The sequence below is a fragment of the Eretmochelys imbricata genome, chromosome 6 (assembly GCF_965152235.1).
Source record: "Eretmochelys imbricata isolate rEreImb1 chromosome 6, rEreImb1.hap1, whole genome shotgun sequence".
NCBI lineage: Eukaryota > Metazoa > Chordata > Testudines > Cheloniidae > Eretmochelys > Eretmochelys imbricata.
The window spans coordinates 117,841,261-117,855,535 of record NC_135577.1 but is presented as its reverse complement, the minus strand read 5'-3'; the positions used below and the strand labels follow the sequence as shown (position 1 = coordinate 117,855,535).

General features: G+C 38.3%; 1 protein-coding gene across 1 annotated transcript in view; it reads right to left on the bottom strand.

Moving 5' to 3' along the window:
• ESR2 (estrogen receptor 2) overlaps positions 1 to 14,275 on the bottom strand; it is a 57,468-nt gene that overhangs the window by 18,944 nt on the left and 24,249 nt on the right. The window contains exons 4-5 of the mRNA XM_077820572.1: positions 7,432 to 7,734; positions 1,804 to 1,942 (exon numbers count right to left, since the gene is read on the bottom strand). Of these exons, the coding sequence (XP_077676698.1) occupies positions 1,804 to 1,942; positions 7,432 to 7,734 (442 nt within the window). The remainder of the gene's footprint in view (positions 1 to 1,803; positions 1,943 to 7,431; positions 7,735 to 14,275) is intronic.

The window sequence follows — 14,275 nt, the reverse complement described above, 5'->3', positions numbered from 1 at the left end:
CCTGCCCAAAAGAGCTTACAATTTAAGTATAAGAAAAGAGACAACAGATAGAGACAGGGGAGTACAAGGAAACAATTACACAATATTGGTCAGCATGATCGACAGCGATCTCAGCTCACTAGCTGCCTGTGGTCAAGTTTTTTTGTAGGCATCACAGCAAAGCAAAATTTTAAGGAGGGATTTGAAGAAGGACAAGCTATCATTGATTTAAAAGAGAAAAGTGAACTTTACAAATAACTTTGTTTGAGAAGGTACATTCCCTACAGTAGCTGAAGATCTCTATAAAAATCGGATCACAGACCACATATAACTTCTTGAAAATTTTTTTTAATTTACAGGTTTCAGAGTAACAGCCGTGTTAGTCTGTATTCGCAAAAAAGAAAAGGAGTACTTGTGGCACCTTAGAGACTAACCAATTTATTTGAGCATAAGCTTTCGTGAGCTACAGCTCACCTCATCGGATGCATACTGTGGAAAGTGTAGAAGATCTTTTTACACACATAAAGCATGAGGTATTTTTTCATGCTTTGTGTGTATATAAAAAGATCTTCTACACTTTCCACAGTATGCATCCGATGAAGTGAGCTGTAGCTCACGAAAGCTTATGCTCAAATAAATTGGTTAGTCTCTAAGGTGCCACAAGTACTCCTTTTCTTTTTTTAATTTACAGAATACCCTTAATGTCTGCTGACCCAGGCTCTGCCCTACCTTGCAGAGAGGAGGGAATGTATACAACAGGCAATCCATATTCAGAACATACCTGCTTTTATAAAAATCCAATGCATAACACATTTTTCTTAGTAATTTCTTTAGCATTGTCTTGAACAAAGCATATCCCTGAAATGATTTTTATGTAAGTAAATCAACATTTATGCCATATCATTTGGTAACACAATTTGTTTCCTTTGCTACAGAACCAGTATTGCCTTTTAACTATCTGCAACCTATAAAATGAGGCCTTGTATCTCACTCAGGCACATTACAGTTACAGATCTGAATTTTTGCTTTTTTCCCCCCAGAGGTGCAAAGTGCTTAAGAAACAATATTTTAGGCCCAGGTAGGAGAGTAGATTACTTCATTGACTCTTCACCTTTGGGACCCTAGCGCCCAATTTCTGATTAGGTCTTGCAGAGAATTGTTCATAGTACATCCCATCCAACTGGAACACACTGCTATGCAGATGCCTGAAAATGGCAATATGGTCACTTGTAACATATCGAATTAACTCAACTGAAGAAAAGTTTTCAATTTTATTTTATTTACATAACACACAGACATACAGCTATTCCTTACTTCACTAACATTGCAAAGCCTGATGATATTTTTTCCATATTTAGAAAAATTAGTGTACTGTAATGATACTGCAAATGGAAAAGATGTTATAGAAGTATATTTAGGTAGGGATCAGATATGTTTTGGTAACATGTCTAGTCTTTCTTGGGGAAATCTAGTAGCTATAAAAACTAAAATTTTAAATTGTGTTTTTTAAAAATTTGGTAAGTGTCTAGAGCTCTGGACAGACACTACAGAAATCAGCAAATACTGGTATGTTGAACATAATCATTTATGACAGAAATTATTAAGGAACTCACAAGTTTGATCCACCTGACAATATTATTTTTGTCTAGAGTTCTTGATCTACAGGAGAGATTAGGAACCTCATGACATTATTTTTTACAGTATCATTTACTTGCACTTTCAAATGTGAAATGTTAATAGTATCCCTAATGGCTATATGCTCCCTTTTACCATATGCTGAAATTAAACATACATCAAAAGAGACCAATTTATATTTTTCCTCACCTCTCTAATACAAGATCCGGTGCAAAAATTAGTTTGCCAGGATAATCAATCGACCTCCACATCAGACCCACCATTAAAACTTCCATCCAACAACACTCCAAGAGCCTCACTTGGTCATACAGACTGAGCTCTATGAAGCCTAGAACAATGAAATAGTAACGTCAGACATGTCCACCTATTTGTTTCATTAATTTGTAAAAAAGAAAAGGTTAAAAAGAGAGCACAGAAAATATCTCAAACACTGGAAGAAAATAGTCACAAGTTATATGTTGTGGAGAAAACTTACCACAAAGCAGTTTTAAAATCATGAAGAATCATACCTGTGCTACTGCTTTTACATATAGGATGAAATTCCTCTGTATGCACAGCCAGCTCTAGGTCTACACACCTCTCTGTGCAAGGTAAATTTCTATTAGCAGCAACAAAGGAACAGAAGAAGCAGTAGCAGAGTGTAACTCATTAAATTCCATTCTACTGCTCCTACTGGGGAACTGATCCTCCGCTACGGCTCCTAGTAGGACGCTGCTGGGGAACAGAGGATGATTAAGAGAAACAACAACAACAGAGATAAAGGGGTGAGAGCATACACAAAGAAAATTAAAAATGGAAGAAAAAAAGGGTAAAATGGCCCCTAGTTCTTGTGTTCTAAGAAGGAGTAAATAACCCTTCTTTCTCCATGCCAGTCATGATTTTATAGACCTCTATCATATCCCCCCTTAGTCGTCTCTTTTCCAAGCTGACAAGTCCCAGTCTTATTAATCTCTCCTCATACGGCAGCCATTCCATAACCCTAATCATTTTTGTTGCCCTTTTCTGAACCTTTTCCAAGTCCAATATATCTTTTTTGAGATGGGGTGACCACATCTACATGCAGCATTCAAGACGTGGGTGTGCCAATGGTCCCTTCTGACCTTTGAATCTATATGAAAAAGAATACAGCAGAAGTAGACAGTGCAGTTCCTGATCTCTAATCCGTTAAACTAGCTAACCTAAAAAGAATTTAAAAACTTTAAAAGCAAAAGTCATTATGAAGATTTCTATGCCTCTAAACAAATATTTCAGCCTTATCACACCCACTAACACCAAAAGTATATTCGGCAGTAGAGAAAAAACAATGTGGCAAATTGCAGTCACAGTAGAACAATATGACCAAAAAAATACCCTGAAAAACACATTCAAATTAAAGAAAAAAATACTTATGAAAAGCAGCTATTGCTTGCCATCTAGGAAAGTAACAAATATAATGCCCCTACCAATTACTTTCACTTCTGCTTTGAGTGATAAAATAACTTGAAACTGAAAATGGGTTCCTTATCCAACTGCATGGGAGCAAGGATTTACCATTTTCAAAAAGTCACTGAAAGTACAATTACTGCTCATTGGGCCACAGTTCAAGACCTCTGTAATTTAAATATAATTTAAGACTTTTCTTACAGAAAAGTATGTACCTGTAAGAAATATACCAGTATACTATAACAAAGAAAAAAAATAAATTTTTCTAGTTTCTCATCTCAGAAACTGTTCTCATCTTTCCCATTATGCATCATTTTTGTAGTTAGCATAAAAAACATTCAAAAATTTGGATAAGCCAGAATGGTTGACTAAGAAGAGGACTAGGGTCCTCGACCTGCAACCCAGGAACTGTTGGGTGCTCAGAGCTTTGAAAGTCAGCCTGCTTCTTTAAAGCCTAAATATGGATTTAGGCACCTAACTTTAGGCACCCAATTTTGAAAAGTTGGCCTACTCCTACATTCTGAAGCTTAGCTATAATAATTATTTTTAAATCAATATTACAGTAAACAAGTAAAAGTTGTGTTAACTATCACAAGAGGTAGTGTTTGGCACTCAGAATTGGGAATGCATTCAATTTAAGTCACTTCTATTTCCTACATTGTTCTAAAACTAACAGTCTATTTTTAGTCTATAAAATACAAGCTAATTAGTAAAAACAATATACACAATACTCTAATAATGCTTCTAGGATCTATATGATGATTTCTAATTGCCTTAAGAACTGTTTTTTCATGTAGTTGGAATATCACCAAGAAAGGGATTTGATTTGCAATACTCTGAAAATAAAGACACTACAAGCATTCAAAAACCAAACCAAACAAAAACTCTGCAACAAAATATAGTAATCAGAGTTGCAATGAAAGTTCTGCTTCATGATGGACTTGAAATTTCAGAATCTGGCTCTGTTCAAACTGGATTGAAAACTGAAAATTTTATAATTCTCTGAAAAAATTGATTTTTTTGTTTCAGATTATTTTAAATGCTTTAAATACAAAAGTTACAAAGAAAATGCACTAAAAAAACCCCAAAACATAAGTTTATTTCTGAACACGCTGGAACTTGTCCTCAAAACAAAATTAATCTAATTTTGTAAAATGCTTTCATTTCAACAGAACCACATATTCCAATGAGGTACAGTTCTGCTGAATTAACCCAAACAGTAACAAAACATACTGATGCACAATAGGAATCACTGTTTAGCATTCTCTTCCTTGAATTTACACACATTTTATACTAGTAGGAATAAGGATGAATGATTTAGACATTCAACTTCAGAACATACAAGCCTCAGTTCTCAATCTAATCTTCTTTCTTCAACTTGCCGTGAGTTCTCACCATCTAGTTCATCTCTCAATCATGAACTCAATCCTGCAAACACTGACCACCAGATGTAATATTTGCTATCATTAGTAGTACTACGGTAGTCTTACTGGGACTACTCTTAGTGGTAAGCACTATGCTTGAAGATAAGTGTTTGCCTGGTTGAGCCCTATGATGCTGTATCTCGGTTTTCCTTTATTGTTTAAATGTTTCTTTTATTTAGCTACTATTCTGTTGGTGAATTTAGTTCTCAGGAGACTGAGGGATTAGTCATTGGCTTAGTATATGCTAAACAGTGTGGCCAAAGAGAAGGCAAGCGTCTTCATAAAACTTTGTCAATGATCTGCCACTTAAATTGATGAGTCAATCTGGGTGAAATTTTTCAGCCAAAATTATTTTTCAACCAAAATTGTATATTTTTTTAACAGTGAAATGTTTCATAAATTTGTGTCAGTTCTACTTAACTGTTTTGGTTAAAAAAACCCTAAAATATATTCCAAAAAAATTGAAAAATTCTGTTTCAACATTTTCTAAACAAAAGATTTCACATTTTTTAGTTCAAAATGAATGTAAAATATTTTTTTAAAAATTCAAAAACATTTATAAATAGTAACACGAAAACAGGATGTTTTGATTGTGTCAAAAAAACATTCAATCTGAAATTAATTTTTTGACTTTTCAATTTGCTAGAAGCTCTGAAATATTTTGTTTTCAGTTCAACTTGAAAATAAATTTTTTCTTCAATTTTTCAGAAATACCAGTGAACTGAAAAAATCTATTGTTTCACAACTTTCATAGAATATCAGGGTTGGAAGGTACCTCAGGAGGTCATCTAGTCCAACCCCCTGCTCAAAGCTAGACCAATTCCCAACTAAATCATCCCAGCCAGGGCTTTGTCAAGCCTGACCTTAAAAACTTCTAAGGAAGGAGATTCCACCACCTCCCTAGGTAACGCATTCCAGTGCTTCACCACACTCCTAGTGAAAAAGTTTTTCCTAATATCCAACCTAAATCTCCCCCACTGCAACTTGAGACCATTACTCCTCGTTCTGTCATCTGGTACCACTGAGAACAGTCTAGATCCATCCTCTTTGGAACTCCCTTTCAGGTAGTTGAAAGCAGCTATCAAATCCCCCCTCATTCTTCTCTTCTGCAGACTAAACAATTCCAATTTCCAACTTACTGGAAAAGTGTTCCTATTTTTCTCCTAGTCCATTCTTGAACAGAGATTTGTGATCAGTTACATTCTGATTTTGTAAGAAGGAAAAAAAGAGAAAAGTAGTAGGTCATAACGACAGGGTTGGCATAAAACTGTAGATTTTCTAGGCCAGAACAAATAAGGTTATGCTTTAATACTTTGCTGTGAGTTCTCTAAACAGAATGTGTGATAAATCTGAGCACAGTATTACATACTACTTAGCAAGCTGATGCTCTTGTATAGCAACAACAAAGTAAACTGTTAAACCATGGGACAAACTCTGTGCCTGGATACATGCATGTTGTTTTCAATTACTGTAATGGGAGCTGTTCATCAGAATTCCAGGGATGAATTTGGCCTTAACGGTTTTTAAATTATGTAGACATTTTAAATTTAATTTAATACTTAAGTGGAGAAAGATAGTCAGTCTATTCATCACTGTTGACGTATTAAAATGCTAATTTATGGTTCCTAACAAAACTGCTCTTTAGTCCACTTGCTAAAAAGGACTTAGTTAACATTACATGTGATTGCTGATCTTGTCTAATAAACAAGTGTTCACTAATTTTAAAATGCCAGATACATCATATATGATACAGTTGTTCTCTAAATCAAAACATTTTTTGGCGAATTATGGAAGTTAAGAGTTTTTACTCCTGAGCGCAAGCTGTGCCACTGCGCACGTGCATAATTAATGAGCAGCACATATTTTAATTTTTTGCACAGAAAAAGCTTCTGCTGGAAAGTTGCTGCAGTTCCACCTTTGCCCACCAGAGGGCACTATGGTGATAGAACAGAGCAGCAGCTCCCAGCCAGCTAGGGAAGAGAAAGAGCCTACCTTCTTCACAGCACCTGTTTGGCCAGGTCAGGAGACAGGGGCTATGGGGAGACAGACATCATGGGGCGGCTGCTGGGGAGTCAAGACAGGGGGTCATAAGGGCTAGTCGGCTAGGACAGGCTGGGGCAGGGGCTGAATTGGAATGGAGGTGCAGGGACACACGGGGATGGGAGATGCAGGGCCACATGGGGACAGGAGAGGGTATGTGGGGCAACATAGGGATGGGGGGGGGGTTGAGTGGGGGTGGAGGGAACACGTGGACAGGAGATGCAAGGATACATGGGGACACGGGCAGATGTGCCTGACAGAATGGGAGAGGCTAGGGGTCAGCTAGGGTCTGCATGAGGGAAGCTCCCTAACAATCGCTCCCTGCCCCGCAAAAAACTTGTTCCATACTTTTCCCACACATACCCAGCAACCCTCCAAGATCACACCCAGGCTCCTTCCCAGCAATTGCTTCCCTCTGCCTCAGCTCCTCCATTACCCCTGACTCCCCCAAGCCTTTGCACTGCTTCTGAAGAGTGTGAGAACTATGGTTCTGTACTGTAGTTTAAATGAATTTTTCCTCAGAGTTCTATATTAATACGCCTAGTATGGAATCTATTTGTCAAAAAACATTTCCTGAATCTTTTTTGTTGTCTGTATTATTACAGACATACTTGCTGATAGGTACTTTGAAATAAATGACCAAAAATAATTGAAACTGGTGTGATTATATTGTGTGATTTTGACAAATAAAATATGCAGAATTCTGCAGTATTTTAAAATATTGTACAAAGAATTTAGAATTTTTTTGTTGCAGAATTTGTAAGTTTTCCACTGCCATTTTAAAAGTAAAATCTTAAGGCCTTGAACCTACACATTTATTACCACACTACTTCTACTTCAGAACCTAAACAATGGATTAATATTTATAGTAGAGGTATTTGCACCTAGTACAAAATTTCTATGGAAAAAAAAAAGTTTTTGAAATTCTTACCAGGAATTTTCTTGGCCCAACCAATCATGTGAACCAATTCTTTGTCTGCAAGTTTTGTCAATGACATCATCATGGAGACTTCTGTAAATGGCTTGTTGGGGCGACTCACCAGCAACACATTAGGCGGTTCGGCTTCAAGTAACGTTAAAATGAACTGCTCAGGACTGAGTGCACTAAGGAGGATTTCTTTCAGTCGGATTGTATTTTCACTATTCTTTTTAGCTTTGCCAGTGCAATGCACTTGATCTTCTGAATTACGATGCCGGCGTATGATACGATACCCACAACGTTCTCTTCTTGAACCTGAGACAAAGAAAGTTACATAATTACAATTTTTTTCTACCACAGTTTTACATGAATCCAAAGAAGGAGAAAGACAACAAAAAGTACATTCCACACTGAAGTTAGGATTTTCAAGGCACTCAGCGTTGGTTTAACTCAGCCTCCATTAAGGTCAACGGAAGCACTCTTAATCCAAAAGAATATAACTTAAAGTGAGCTGAAATCAGGTCTAAAATCTGTTTTAAAATCAAAAACTCAGCGGAATAGCTCCCATTGACTTTAGCGACAAACAGATCAGGTCTTTGTTTGCAAACAAAGCGGATAAATACATATACAACAAAATAAATAGAATGAGTTCTGAAAGCATGTCAACTGATCCAAAATAAACACTTCACATGGAAATACAAGCTGGGCCTTATTAAAGGCCAGAAGTTGTTTGTTTATTGTTCACTATGTCACAGAGCAAGCTGATTTGCTCTGGCTGTGAATACTACTATACTTGAGATCATCATTAATTGTACTTTGAAAAATGCGAAGAAAAAGTCTTGTTTAAAACAGGATACTTTCACTTCTCCCAAAATTTAGCTATGGGATTTTTGAAAGCATTCACCTTGGACTAACTTTCATCCCACTTTGTTGCTGAATATATTATATAACAAAAAGCTTTTGTTATTGTTGTCACTCTAGTTACTGTTAAATGGTTATTTGTAAAATCTAGGATTTTGCTATTTAAAAATCAGAGGCATATTTAAATAATTTAGCAGAAGATGTTCTTAAACTGAAATTCTTTGGTACCATAACACTTATTTTCCTAAAATAAGTATGTCTGAAGTAAAAATAAAAAGACTAAATTGTTTAGAAGTCAAATTTTTGTTTTAGAGACATCAAAATGGTTTCTCAGTCTGAGTATCTGTCAAACTACTGATATGTAAGAATAAGCCAGTGCTAGTATCAGATGTATTTTGGGCCATTAATGGTCAACTAACTCTGCAATACACTTTACCAAGATCACAACACATGGCAGCAGTCATTAGCTTTGTTTTTTCTAGCAGAATTTTCTTCAAATACCCTCTATCAAAATCTGCAGGACCCTCTTTAATCACTACCAGTTATATTTTATACTAACGTGTTCCACTCTTTTCTCCTGGTCAGGGAGCAATGCTATTCCTTTAAATTATGAGTTGGAACAGAAAGCACTTGCACCACTTCACTCTCTCCACCAATAGCTAATAGCGATCCCTCTTTCAACAGGACATTTAAACGCAAACTAACTTTATCAATAGGTCATTGTTTAATTTAGAGAAAGCCAGGGACCTTGACTTGACCTTCACTTCAAATACATATAACATTAAGCATAAAAGGGTCAAATAAATAAGTCTCCCGAAGTACTGGAAACATAATCACAGTACAAATATTGCTTCACCATAGAATCAGTACAAATATAGTTGAGCTGTCACTGGACAAATATGAATAAATAAAATAGATCTGCTATATACATTCATTTAAAACTGCGGGACAATATTATAGCTGTTTCTGTGACATTTTTCTCAGTTCCTTTTATATTCTAAGAGGTTATTGCAGAACCCAGTGCAACTTTCCATTCTTTATCTAACCTTGGGCTTATAAAGATAATTTTTAGCATTGCGCCTTAAAGGGGGAAGGGTGCAGTTGTGGGTTGTTGGTTTCTTTAATAGTTAACCTTTAGCACTGTCAAAAGAGTTGGCAACAGGCTTTAATAACTATATAATCCTTGAGTTCTAGGCCACCATTTAAGTATAAATGCAAAAGGAAAAGATTAACTACTCTGGTGTGACCTGCAAGTCTTGGAAAGCCTATAGTGTATTTATTGAAGAGTTAGAACAATGAGAAACAACTAAATATATAGCTCCGTATTCCCATGAGTTAAAATTCTGATCAAGTTAAACACTTAACCATGTGCAGAAGGACTACTCACGCACTTGAAGTTACACACCTTGCATATGCTAGGCCTTCTGTGGGCCAGTCAGGTCCCCAACACAAATTAGAGCAGACTGAGGGATTGCCGTAATTTGTTCCCCAGCTGCAATACTTCCTGTGGGCATTTACACCAGCCAGGAATAGTTGTATGTAACACCACCCCAACTAGATCTCCCGTGCCAAAGTTCCTGTGGAGTGGCGTAAGGTCAGTTATGCACCCAATAGCATCTCCCCATTTGTCAGGATATTATAGTGATTTTGTAGACCCTTTATTTCCAGGGCACAACACATTGATGAATCTAATCTCCTAAAGCCTCCTACTCTCTATATAAATTGTATAACCTATATTAAAACATGTTCATGTTGTTTTAAAATAATTAGGTTAACTTTGACTCAATGTAGTTACACTGGGTGAGAACAGAATTTGGCCTCCTGATTTTAAAGTTGAGATAGGCTTTCAAATTGCCTTTTTACTAAGTAACAGAGACTTGGTGGGATAACTCACATGACTGGAGTACTGACATGGATGGATATAAACTGTTCAGGAAGGACAGGCAGGGCAGAAAAGGTGGGGGAGTTGCACTGTATGTTAGAGAGCAGTATGACTGTTCAGAGCTCAAGTATGAAACTGCAGAAAAACCTGAGTGTCTCTGGATTAAGTTTAGAAGTGTGAGCAACAAGGGTGATGTCGTGGTGGGAGTCTGCTATAGACCACCGGGCCAGGGGGATGAGGTGGATGAGGCTTTCTTCCGGCAACCCACGGAAGTTACTAGATTGCAGGCCCTGGTTCTCATGGGAGACTTCAATCACCCTGATATCTGCTGGGAGAGCAATACAGCGGTGCACAGACAATCCAAGAAGTTTTTGGAAAGGGTAGGGGGCAATTTCCTGGTGCAAGTGCTGGAGGAACCAACTAGGGGCAGAGCTCTTCTTGACCTGCTGCTCACAAACCAGGAAGAATTAGTAGGGGAAGCAAAAGTGGATGGGAACCTGGGAGGCAGTGACCATGAGACGGTTGAGTTCAGGATCCTGACACAGGGAAGAAAGGAGAGCAGCAGAATACAGACCCTGGACTTCAGAAAAGCAGACTTTGACTCCCTCAGGGAACTGATGGGCAGGATCCCGTGGGAGAATAACATGAGGGGGAAAGGAGTCCAGGAGAGCTGGCTGTATTTTAAAGAATCTTTATTGAGGTTACAGGGACAAGCCATCCCGATGTGTAGAAAGAATAGTAAATATGGCAGGCGACCAGCTTGGCTTAACAGTGAAATCCTTGCTGATCTTAAACACAAAAAAGAAGCTCACAAGAAGTGGAAGATGGGACAAATGACCAGGGAAGAGTATAAAAATATTGCTCGGGGATGCAGGAGTGAAATCAGGAAGGCCAAATCACACTTGGAGTTGAAGCTAGCAAGAGATGTTCAGAGTAACAAGAAGGGTTTCTTCAGGTATGTTAGCAACAAGAAGAAAGTCAAGGAAAGTGTGGGCCCCTTACTGAATGGAGGCAGCAACCTAGTGACAGAGGATGTGGAAAAAGGTAATGTACTCAATGCTTTTTTTGCCTCTATGTCTTCAGGAACAAGGTCAGCTCCCAGACTACTGCACTGGGCAGCACAGCATGGGGAGGAGGTGACCAGCCCTCTGTGGAGAAAGAAGTGGTTCGGGACTATTTAGAAAAACTGGACGAGCACAAGTCCATGGGGCCGGATGCGCTGCATCCGAGAGTGCTAAAGGAGTTGGTGGATGTGATTGCAGAGCCATTGGCCATTATCTTTGAAAACTCATGGCGAGTGGGGGGAAGTCCCGAACGACTGGAAAAAGGCTAATGTAGTGCCCATCTTTAAAAAAGGGAAGGAGGAGGATCCTGGGAACTACAGGCCTGTCAGCCTCACCTCAGTCCCTGGAAAAATCGTGGAACAGGTCCTCAAGGAATCAATTCTGAAGCACTTAGAGGAGAGAAAAGTGATCAGGAACAGTCAGCATGGATTCACCAAGGGCAAGTCATGCCTGACTAATCTAATTGCCTTCTATGACGAGATAACTGGCTCTGTGGATGAGGGGAAAGCGGTGGATGTATTGTTCCTTGACTTTAGGAAAGCTTTTGACACGGTCTCCCACAGTATTCTTGCCAGCAACTTAAAGAAGTATGGGCTGGATGGATGCACTATAAGGTGGATAGAAAGTTGGCTAGATTGTCAGGCTCAACGGGTAGTGATCAATGGCTCCGTGTCTACTTGGCAGCCAGTATCAAGTGGAGCGCCCCAAAGGTCAGTCCTTGGGCCGGTTTTGTTCAATATCTTCATAAATGATCTAGAGGATGGTGTGGATTGCACCCTCAGCAAGTTTGCAGATGACACTAAACTGGGAGGAGAGGTAGATACGCTGGAGGGTAGGGATAAGATACAGTGGGACCTAGACAAATTAGAGGATTGGGCCAAAATAAATCTGATGAGGTTCAAAAAGGACAAGTGCAGAGTCCTGCACTTAGGACGGAAGAATCCCATGTACCGCTATAGACTAGGGACCGAATGGCTCGGCCGCAGTTCTGCAGAAAAGGACCTAGGGGTTACAGTGGACGAGAAGCTGGATATGAGTCAACAGTGTGCCCTTGTTGCCAAGAAGGCCAATGGCATTTTGGGATGTATATGTAGGGGCATTGCCAGTAGATCGAGGGACGTGATCGTTCCCCTCTATTCAACATTGGTGAGGCCTCATCTGGAGTACTGTGTCCAGTTTTGGGCCCACAATAAAAGAAGGATGTGGAAAAAATGGAAAACATCCAGCGGAGGGCAACAAAAATGATTAGGGGACTGGAACACATGAGTTATGAGAAGAGAGTGAGGGAACTGGGATTGTTTAGTCTGCAGAAGAGAAGAATGAGGGGGGATTTGATAGCAGCTTTCAACTACCTGAAAAGGGGTTCCAAAGAGGAAGGATCTAGACTGTTCTCAGTGGTAGCAGATGATAGAACGAGGAGTAATGGTCTCAAGTTGCAGTGGAGAAGGTTTAGGTTGGATATTAGGAAAAACTTTTTCACTAGGAGGGTGGTGAAACACTGGAATGCATTACCTAGGGAGGTGGTGGAATCTCCTTCCTTGGAAGTTTTTAAGATCAGGCTTGACAAAGCCCTGGCTGGGATGATTTAGTTGGGGATTAGTCCTTCTTTGAGCAGGGGGTTGGACTAGATGACCTCCTGAGGTCCCTTCCAACCCTGATATTCTATGATTCTAAGTACTATTTGAGTGGCTCTGCTATGTCTGTTCTACAATTAATCACCACAGAGAATCCACCACTGAACTTTCATCCAGGTACGCTACTAAGTTCTTTATTCCATGTAAAGTATGTGACAGTGTAGTTTTGGGTTAAGCCTGATATTCCTTTTCAGTTAGTTGCTATTTGGTATGTTTTCATCATAGTATATATATTCTACACCTTACCCCTTTACTATCACACCAATATTGATATTCACAGACTGTATTAAGAGTATACAATTGTTAGTTTTTCCTACAAAGCGACAAGATCTTTTAAATTACTTTAGAATGAAATATTCAACTAATTCAAATTTCATCTCATTTGTGCTCTATTTCAAACATAACAGCAAAACTTGGTCCATCAATGGCTATCAGCCAGGATGGGCAGGAATGGTGTCCCTAGCCTCTGTTTGCCAGAAGCTGGGAATGAGTGACAGGGGATGGATCACTTGAGGATCACCTGTTCTGTTAATTCGCTTTGGGACACCTGGCACCGGCAACTGTCAGAAGACAGGTTATTAGGCTAGATGGACCTTTGATCTGACCCAGTAGGGCTGTTCTTATGTAAAACTTATATTTAAATTTCAATGAAAACTAATCTGTGTCCAGTGCACAATATCAAAATACAATAGAAAAGTTATGACGTTGTTCCTTAAAAGACCTCTTTTGCTCTACAAATATACTTTGTGATAACGAAACAAAAATAAAAAAAAGAAACAGGATACTGAATTATAATTTGTATTTGGTTTAATTATCTGAAATTGTCATGTGAATCATCCTTTGTCTATTATATCAGCACATCTGGAATGCAATTCTTCAGTAATTAACAGAATGCAGTTTAATTCAGTATTAAAATTTATTTTCTTCGGATTAGAAAAAAAATATTAGTCATGTTTTGCTATAATTCAACATTTAGATCTGCTAACTTAATTAACAAATCATGATACAACACCTTTTAAGTTGATCAAATGCTGTTTTAAATTAATAAAGCTTCCATGATTTCTTTTGAAACGTAGTGCACTCAATATTTTATCCTATCTTTTCATGTATAGCTCTACTTGACAAAAAATGTGCAGACATATTAGCCCAACATTACATTTGGCCTAATTACAGCAATTTGAAGCAATCTGTATGAAAAGCTTGCAGTCTAGCAAACAACACGTTGACATACAGAGATCAGGGTTTGTTCCTCTCCCTGCCACAAACTTCCTATGTAACCTTTGTCAAGTCACTTTAATGCCATTCCTCATTTATATAATCTAGAAAAATGCAGGTAATACCAGAGAAGATGTTTTGGTAAAGAATGCAGAAGTCAGTCATTTTACCAGATACTTTCATTTTGCAGAACAAAGCGG